Here is a 9621-nt window from a genome sequence, read left to right on the forward strand (position 1 = left end):
ATGGATCAATTTGGGCTAAAAATTAGCCCAACTTTATTTGGATTGAGATGGGTTGGGTCAAGATGGGCTAAGTTCAATAAATGGGCGGGTCAATAACCAACCCAACCTTGAACGGGTTGGGCAGGTCATTTGGGCTTGGGCCAAATTTGACAGCCCTAGTAGGTTCACAAAATTGTTTTAAAGAAATTAAAGTGATTAAGTAAGAAATAATATCACACCCTATAGGATGTAGGGCTGTTCATTCGGATTGGATATCCGAAATCCGAACCGATCCATTCAATTTCGGATTTCGAATTTCGGATTGGATCGTATTTTGGATTGTATTTTTTAAAATTTCGGATTTCGGATCGGATTCTGATTGGTATATTTTAATCCGATCTGAAATTCGAAATTATTAGGGCATGTATATTACTACACTTTAATTTCAGATAGTCAGTACTTCCTTTACATCAACCTCCAAGTTATTACCTTTACAATTGCTAGATTTAGCTATATTGGCACCATAGTACTCTCATAATTGCATAAACATGAATTTTTCTTAATGTATTGCTTCTTTTACAAAGAAAATATACATATTAGTTTAACTTTGAGGCAAAATAATACGATCCGAAATCCGATCCAATCCAAACTTTAAAATTCAATCCAATCCAATCCGATATAATTCGGATCGGATTCGGATTGCATTTTCTAGAATCCGAAATGTGCTAAATCCGATCCGATCCGATCCGTGCACAACCCTAATAGGATGTACATGAAATTATCCCCAATTTTTTTTTTGAGTTTTTGGTGTTTTTTTTTTCGACTAATCTAATAATTCTTAAATGAGTCTTTCTTTTAATTCTTTTGGTGGGAATGTTCAAATTTTCTAAAATACAGTAGGGTATTTCTTTTTTCGCATCTTCATCTTAATGATTAATTATATTTTGTTAAAACTTGAAAGGAAAATAAGAGTATTTGAAGGTGAACGTAAAAGGTATTTGGAAGTTTAGTTGTGTTCGACAAATAATGCAGTTTTGTGAATGAAAATTATTACTTAAAAATCACCTATAACAAATTTTTCAAACTTCAAATTTTCTATTTCAAGTTGAAGTTGAAATATGGACGAGATTGTACAACAAACACTTATTTGAATTTATTTCTTCTAATAATTCAAATATTATCTATGTACAAAAGTGAAGGATAGAAAGATTAGCTATGAAATATCATAAACATTTTATTCCTTAAAATCAATTTAATACAAGGAAACTAAGTGGGCGTTTGGACATAAGAATTGTAAAACTTCAAAATAGAGTGAAATTTTTTTTCAAGTGAAAATGGTATTTGAAATTTAGAGTTGAATTTAGACATGATTATAATTTTGGGTTGTTTTTAAAGTTTTGTTAATGATTTGAGTAAAAAATTCGAAAAATAGTTTTTAAAAATTTTCAAAATGCATCTTCAAGTGAAAATTGAAAATTTTATGAACAAAAGCTGATTTCGAAAAAATATGAAAATTTTTTGAAAAAAAGAAAAAAAAATTCTTATGTCCAAACGGGCTCTAAAATTAAATCAAAAAAATGAGGAGCACAACTGCAATACGTCAAATGACAAGAGAGGTAACCTTTATAAAAATAAACTTTGAGGTCCCAAAAAAGAAAAAGAATAGTCGGCTAGCTAGTTGATGTCTTGATGATAAAGGAGCGATACACTGAATCCCACGTCCATAGGTGACCGGAGCCTGAGGTTCTGAGCGCAGCCAAAAACCTAGACGCAGGTGCTCTGCTCCTCGCGAAGAAGACGGCGAGCACCAGATTTGAATGGAAATAATTAACCAGAAATAGCGTTTTTCAGTTATTTCTATTCTTCAACTCACCCAAAAATAGGAATTAAAAATATTGTGAAAAAAAAAGGATGTCTTTCTCTCTCCTCTCCTTATCTTCTTCTTCATCTTCCACGCTTACCAGAAATATTCCCTCTTTTATCTCTACTACATCTTCGCCGTCCGTTTTACTTTCCCTTTTAAGGAACCATTCTAATTTCAGCAATGTTACCTCTAACGCTACAATTTTCGGTTCCAGCTCGTGTTCTTTCTTTTCTTCGTCTTGTTCTATGTCGACTTCCAATTATGTGGTTCCGAGGGCTTTTGCGTCTTCCTCTTATTCTTCCTCTTCGTCTGGAAATTCTAATGGGGAAAGCTCGAAGATTGTGTCGGGTGAAAATGATGAACAAGGGGCTGAGACTGACGATGAAGACCAAGTCTTGATTGTTGACGAGGAAGATATTAGTCTTTCCAGCTCTGATCTTCCCCAAAAATGGGATGTATTAGGCCTTGGCCAAGCTATGGTAAATGCTCTTATACCCTTTTTCACATAACTTAGTAAAATGTCAGTAGGGATGTTTAGAGGATGCCTAGCTATTAGAATGCATGTTGCTCTATATTTATACATTAAAAAGAGCTGTTCTTTAATCCCTTTTTGACAAACCATTGTTGCTAAACAATGGGAATATTGGTTAAAATCATACTATGTTGGTATTACTTTTTTGATGAAGAATCAGGAAAACAAGTTGGTATTTCAATTCCTATGGGTCTCTAGGGCTTAGCTCAATTGGCAAAGGTTGAGAGACTTGTGATTTAGTTCACAGGTTTGAGCTCTGTGCCAAGCGTCTGGTATTTAAGTAGAGAAGGATAGAGGGGATTGGGTTGCTAGTGGGGGGCGCCAAGTATCCCGTGGAATTATCCGAGGTGCACGCAAGCTGTCCCAGACACCACAGTTATTAAAAAAAAAGGGGTTAGAGGGGGTGGGCCCACAGTCCTCGAGTTTCAGAGGCTGTGGTTGGTCCTAAGGTTGGCTCCAAACGTGTTTCTCAGTCATAAAAAAAAGATATTGAAGGATCGTTATTCTTTTTGCTCCTTACAGATAATCTTTTGCATTCACTTAGTAGCTGTTGTTGTTGATGATGACGATGACTACCCAAAAACACCGTAGGTGTATTTAAACTTGAGAATATATTAGATTTGCTTATAATCCTTTGGCTTCTTACTGTATCTCAAATCTTCTCTTTCATGAGTGGCAGTACGGCACTACAGTGACCTAATTGGCATTAACTTTTGCTGTATTACTTTATTTTAGTTATCATTGCTCCCACAGAAGTTTTCACAATTTGACACAACAGGCTGATATATCTTAGTTATAGTACCAGGTTCTTTCATGTAATGATGCTCTTTGGCGATTTATATAGGTTGATTTTTCTGGCATGGTTGATGATGAATTTCTGGAGAGGCTTGGATTAGAGAAGGGTACAAGAAAGGTCATCAATCATGAGGAAAGGGGTAAAGTTCTGCGTGCGATGGACGGATGCAGCTACAAGGCTGCTGCTGGTGGATCACTTTCTAATAGCCTGGTTGCCTTGGCTAGGCTTGGTGGTCAGCCAATAGCTAGTCCTGCTTTGAATGTAGGCATGGCAGGTAGTATCGGAAGTGATCCCTTGGGTGGATTTTACAGGTAAAGGTTAACTCTTTTAGATTTTATCCCATTTTTACCGTAGGAGTTTGGTGACTGTTACAAATGCTGCTTTCTCGTGTCTCTCCGTTTCTTTAACACCTCCCCTCTGAACTCCCTATCTAGGAGCTTAACAACTGCTTTTCCTACTTTCTCCACTGGCGACTCCAATTCCTGATCCTATTGCTGGGAGTGGAGGGCCCTTACCACTACGCTATTCTTCTGACCTCCTTTTTTTTGGGGGTGGTGGATGCTGCAGTCTGTTTGGACTGTACGGTTCCTGCAGGTTGTTACTATAGATGTAAATATGTGCTTTGGACCCGCATATTGCCGTCAAATAATATGCACGGGGGAGCAAGAGATAATTTTTGAAAATGGAGAGCAAGACTATTGTAAAAAATATCAATTACAAGCTGTACGTGCCTTTGAGATTTCAGTAGCTGAAGGAACAGTCTTTTGGTATTATGTAGGCTTAGAATTTTGAATGAATCTCCAGTCTCATGAGTTATATAAGAGAAATACTAAATTATTCCACATCTAAATTGAGAACTTAAGAGAGTTTGTTGTGCAGTGCCCCATGGATTTTTTTGTTTATCTGAGTGCTTCAATTAGACTGACCACTGATCAGAGCTGTATCACTTTACATACAGATCCAAACTTCGACGAGCAAATGTGAATTTTTTGTCAGCACCAGTAAAGGATGGGACAACGGGAACTGTGATAGTCCTCACAACTCCGGATGCTCAACGAACCATGCTAGCGTACCAGGTTAGTAAATGTGCTGTAGTAACCTCGCTCATGTCATTTTCTGCATAGGAATGACAGTTGGCTTGGATTAGAGTAACCCCATCCCAGACATATTGTATACCCTATATTATACATGCCATAGTTCCAAACCTGTCACCTTATCACTAACATATGGGTATTTAGATGCAGTATGCTGAATTAATACTGGGAGCTGATGGTCATGGTTTAAGGGAAACAGTTCACGTTCAAAGTATAGAACCTTTTTCCTTTTTTTTTAAACATGTATTTTATAATACTTTACCTCTGGAAGAACCTTAGGCTTTGCTATTTTGGCTAATACTATGATATGCAAGTAAATCACTTTAACCAAAGTTTAGCAAATCTTTATATGACTCTGAGCTAGTTTAAGTACTTTCTATGAAAAGAAGCAAATTAGGGGTGCCAGAAAATGGATGTATTTTCTTTTTAATGGAGGAGAGATGATAATAGAATCTTCTCTTCCCTGCTCTTGGGGTCCTTCTCCTTGGTGGGACAAATAGTAGGTTATTGTGGCTCAGCAAAGGCTTGTATGCCTTTCTCTTACTGCAAGTCGACAAAGACCATCTGTTTTTGCTACCTTTTGCTCTGCCATGCTACAGTCTTATAGGCCTCATATGAAATCATCGGCCTTACTCAAACAAGATAGACCATCTCTTTTCATTTCACGTACCTGCCAGATTTATTTTAAACAGTAAAAAACACAACCTCCACCCTTCCAGAAGGAAGGCTTGCCTACTGGTTCAATTGCATTCATGTGCTTGGCTTTCCACATCTTGTTTTAGTAAGTGTCCCTTCTGCAGAATGAGTTTTTAACTGCCTTTTTCTGCTCCTGTTGTGAGAGCAGGGTACGTCATCAAGGATAAACTTTGACCCATGCTTGGCTGATGCAATTACTAAAACAAATATATTGGTTGTGGAAGGATACTTGTTTGAGCTTCCTGATACAGTCAGAACAATTTCGAAAGTTTGCGAAGAAGCCCGCAAGTGGGGATCATTAGTTGCCATCACAGCATCAGATGTCTCCTGCATCGAGAGACATTATGATGATTACTGGTAAACCTTATTTTCTATCTTGCTTCTGCATAATAAAGCTAAAAATACCAACCCCCCCCCCCCCCTCAAAAAAAAAGCCCCACTCTGATAAAAGCAAAAGTATAAGGAAAGAGAAAAAGCTCGGAAAACTGGATTTTTGTCAGTCTTTGGATCCTCGATGTGGAAAGAGAAGTTCATGCAGATTCATGCTAGACCTTGCACTTGACTTTGTTTCTTCTACAACTAAAATGTTGTTTATCCTTAATGTTTTCCACATTTTTCGGCCAGGGAAATCATGGCAAATTATGCAGATATAGTATTTGCTAACAGCGAAGAAGCAAGAGCTTTCTGTCATTTTTCATCAAAAGAAAGTCCCCTTTCTGCTACGAGGTACCTGAGCCATTTCGTCCCTTTAGTTTCCGTCACAGATGGGCCTAAAGGTTCTTACATTGGTGTGAAAGGGGAAGCTATCTATATTCCTCCATCACCTTGTGTGCCCGTAGATACTTGTGGTGCAGGGGATGCTTATGCATCAGGTATTTTGTACGGAATATTGAGGGGTGTGTCTGATTTGAGAACCATGGGTTCCGTAGCAGCTAAGGTTGCATCTGTAGTGGTAGGGCAACAAGGTACTAGGCTTAGGGTACAAGATGCTATTGGGTTGGCGGAGTCATTTTCATCCCACTGCAGGGACTCAACCTTTTGGTCAGATATAGGTTCCGATCAGATCTCCAGCTTGTAATACTCGAAAGCTGAACTCTGACATCAGTTTAGTGGTTATCGCGTTAGTTTTATTCTCACATTCTTAGCTATTGAGCTTTGTAAATTGATGATATTCATTGTAATTATTCGCGCCATTGTTTTTAATGGATTCAGTAAAAGATTTAAGGACTTTGAATTTGCTTCGGTTTTGCATATCTTTTCCTGGAACATGTAGGTATGTCTGCAGATCGACCTCCACAATGGTTGGGATCATATATCATGGTATTATCTAGTGATATACTATCAATCTGATTTATATATTAGTTAATCCTTAGTACATTGATCCCCGATATTCATTAGATTTTGGGCACTGTCTGGAATGTTAGATGAATTTTCTGTCCCAACGCCTAATTTGTAATAGCAGGTGAGTCAAATCTATTGTTAGGGGCGGTTTTCCAGCCATGCCCCATGACCCCTTGGACGCCCCCCATGGCGTCCTGGCAAGCCTCCCAATGCCTAGCGCCATGGTCGACCCCGTGGTTTCAGCAGCGCCAAGTGTCAAACGTGCATGTGCCTTTGTCGCCCCACCGATAGCTCACGCCAGTGCCCAGCGGCCGGCAGATGCCAACAGTGCAGCACGCACAGACAATGCCGCGTGCACAATTCATGATGATGCCAACAGCGCCGCGCGCATAGACTATGCCGCGCGCGCAGATCTTGATGCCTCGCCAGCGCCTAGCCGCAAGCAGATTCCAACAGCTCCTTGCACAGACCCTGATGCGAAATACAAAGTTGCTGCCAATGGACCTGTTTCTACCTTGTAGAAAACTAAGTCCTTTTCATTGTAAATATAGAGTAGTTTTATTTCATGCACTTCTATTATGTTTCTCTAGATTAGTTAGGTCAAGTCTTATAACTTTGGTTTATTTTTTTTAAGCACTATTAGGGGGATCAAGCAATCAAACTTTCTAGCAAGCAAACATTTATCTGTAATGGTGTCTTTCCCCCTCGACACCGCGTAGCCTTTTGTAATAGCTTTCATTAATGCAATAAAGCTTTTATTCTCAATTCTCATTTTCGTTTCCGCAATTGCTCTTGGCATATGTTTTCCCATACGGCATTGACAATCTCGTCTGGCGTACGGAGGGGACCTCAGTTGGCGGACAGCAGCCACACTGACATCGGTTGCTTAGCCTTACGTCGCCCTTACAAGGAATCTCAAGAAGGCGCCGCATAACAGTTGGTATCAGAGCCTAGGTTCGACATCGGACGAGGGAACACATTGCCATTACCACCATTTCTGACCATGGTGAATCATGGGGACCGCATTGCTGCCCTTGAAGAAACGGTTGACGTATTATGGCCCATCGCGAATACGGTGCCTGAACTAAGAGCCAGCCTAGTGCAAAGGTTGGACGACCTGGACCGCTGAATGCTCCAAGTCGAAGTTGACATAGCAAACATCAGTCGCGACTCTGAAGGATATCGGCAAACGGCAGTTACAGAGGCAGCCGAAATTTATGGCAAATACGAGAACCTCCAACAGGAGCGCGCCTAGGATTTAGCTCATAGAGAACAAGAGGCAGACATGGTGACTGCCATGCAACAAACCATAGACAACCTGACATGCCAACTCAATGTTGTCAATGCTGCCCTACAAAGCCTACTTTGAGGCGGCAAAAACCAAATCAGGGGTGCTGTGAACCTCGCCCCTGTGCCACAAAAGCTGAAAATTCCGGAGCCAAAGCCATACGACGGAGCTCGGGATGCTAAAGAAGTGGAAAACTTCATCTTCGACATCGAACAATACTTCCATGCCGTGGGCGAGTTGGAAGAAACCAAAAAGGCAGCAACTGCTGCCATGTATCTTCAGGGTGATGCTAAACTCTGGTGGCGAGTGAAATACAAAGCCATCAGGGCCGGGGAAGATACTCTCAAGACATGGGTAGAACTGAAGGCCGCCATACGCCTGCAGTTCTTCCCCGAAAACGTGGAGTACAATGCACGGAGAAAGCTACGGGAGCTCTGCCAAACTAGGTCAGTGCGGGACTACGTGGGGGAATTATCCGCGCTCATGCTAAACATACGGGATATGGGTAACAAAGACAAACTTTTCACATACCTAGAAGGTTTGAAACCTCATGCCCGTATGGGCTGCAAAGACAAAGGGTAGATACCCTCCCTAAGACGATTCAAGCTACTGAATGCCTATGGGATTATCATATGGAAACTCAAAAGGACAGGCCTCAGCCGCCTGTCCGAGGGTGTTACAATGGGAGCTAGTCTAGCAATGGTGGCCCTAGCAGAAGTGGGGGAGATCGAAGTGCAACCAAATCCAAGACTCCTTCCTCAAGCAGAAACAGTGTTGCATCCGTCAACAACAATCAGGGGAGGAAACCCCATTCAGAATGCAGCCATTGTGACGGGCCATATAGGAACAATGAATGCCCACATATACAGATCAATGCTCATTAGACTGTTGAGGATGATTCAGATGATGACTCAGACGAAGCAGAACAATTAGGTGCTTTCAATGCAATCATAGGCTCCATCCTTGATACCTTAGCGGGAACCAGTGTTAATATCCCTAAGAAGCACTCATCCCCAATCTCCAAGAAAGGGAAAAAGAAGGCAGATGAGAGGCCTCCTCCTACCCAAGAGAGGACCTTAATGTTCGTCGAAATGAAAGTCAACGGCAAACCTATTCGGGCAATGATAGACATAGGTGTTACCCACAATTACTTAGCCTCGACTCAGGTGAAACACCTCGGTCTAGTGTTCCAAAAGAGTGAGGGTCATGTCAAGGCTATCAACTCACCACCTCAACCAGTGGGTGGAATAGCCAAAGAAGTGCCCATGAAGCTTGGACCTTACGAAGGAAGATTCAACCTACGCGTCGCAATCATAGATGACTTCGAATTGATAGTGGATTGAAATTTCTGAAGCAAACCGACACCATACCGGTGCCATATGCCAACATGCTCCCGATGATGGGAGAAAACAGGGCCAAGCCTTGCATCATACCATGCATGCCTATAAAGATGGCCGCTGAAAACATCTCGGCCATGCAGTTGAAGGAGGGAGTCAAAAGACATGAACCTATGGTTCCGGCTACCCTTTGCAACAAGAATCAGAAGTCATATCATCGGCCTCATATGACTCATGACGCTCCTCAGTGTGTGAAGACACGTCAAGTATAACAAAAGGATAAGTCGGGTTGCTCATCATAAACGGGACTCTTGGAGCCACTACATGCCCCAGAAAGACCTTGGGAAAGTGTTTCCCTTAACTTCATCACATGATTGCCCAAAGTCGGCAACCTTGCATCCATCTTGGTTGTAATAGATCGGTTTTCCAATTATGCAACCTTCATAGCAGCCCTACAAAACATATCAGCAGAAGATACAACTCGACTCTTCTTCTTGCACATTGTCAAATATTGGGGCTTGCCCAAAGACATCGTTAGTGACTGCGGCTCACACTTCACTAGCAACTTTTAGACCCATCTCTTTAAGTGCTTTAGGTCAAAATTGAGTCACAGCTCAAGCCTTCATCCACCATCAGATGACCAGACGGGACGGTTCAATGACATGCTGGAGGAATATCTCCGTCACTTGCAACC

The 9621-nt window shown here is 41.2% G+C and overlaps 1 protein-coding gene across 1 annotated transcript; it reads left to right on the plus strand.

The window, feature by feature from the left end:
* Positions 1 to 1566: 1566 nt before the first annotated feature.
* LOC107829063 (uncharacterized) lies at positions 1567 to 6191 on the plus strand. The gene is made up of 5 exons (XM_016656490.2): positions 1567 to 2322; positions 3220 to 3482; positions 4130 to 4247; positions 5110 to 5318; positions 5586 to 6191. Exons 1-5 carry the CDS (start codon positions 1891 to 1893, stop codon positions 6037 to 6039), a joined length of 1476 nt encoding a protein of 491 aa, XP_016511976.2. The 5' UTR covers positions 1567 to 1890; the 3' UTR covers positions 6040 to 6191.
* The last annotated feature ends 3430 nt before the right edge of the window (positions 6192 to 9621 follow it).

Source organism: Nicotiana tabacum, chromosome 6 (assembly GCF_000715075.1).
Source record: "Nicotiana tabacum cultivar K326 chromosome 6, ASM71507v2, whole genome shotgun sequence".
NCBI lineage: Eukaryota > Viridiplantae > Streptophyta > Magnoliopsida > Solanales > Solanaceae > Nicotiana > Nicotiana tabacum.

Bases quoted from the DNA above. Each gene is read 5' to 3' on its own strand.
- LOC107829063 (XM_016656490.2), top strand. From the start codon at position 1,891: ATGTCTTTCTCTCTCCTCTCCTTATCTTCTTCTTCATCTTCCACGCTT. The intron at 3,483-4,129 runs GTAAAGGTTAAC...CTTTACATACAG, and splicing joins CCCTTGGGTGGATTTTACAG to ATCCAAACTTCGACGAGCAA. The intron at 4,248-5,109 runs GTTAGTAAATGT...TTGTGAGAGCAG, and splicing joins GAACCATGCTAGCGTACCAG to GGTACGTCATCAAGGATAAA.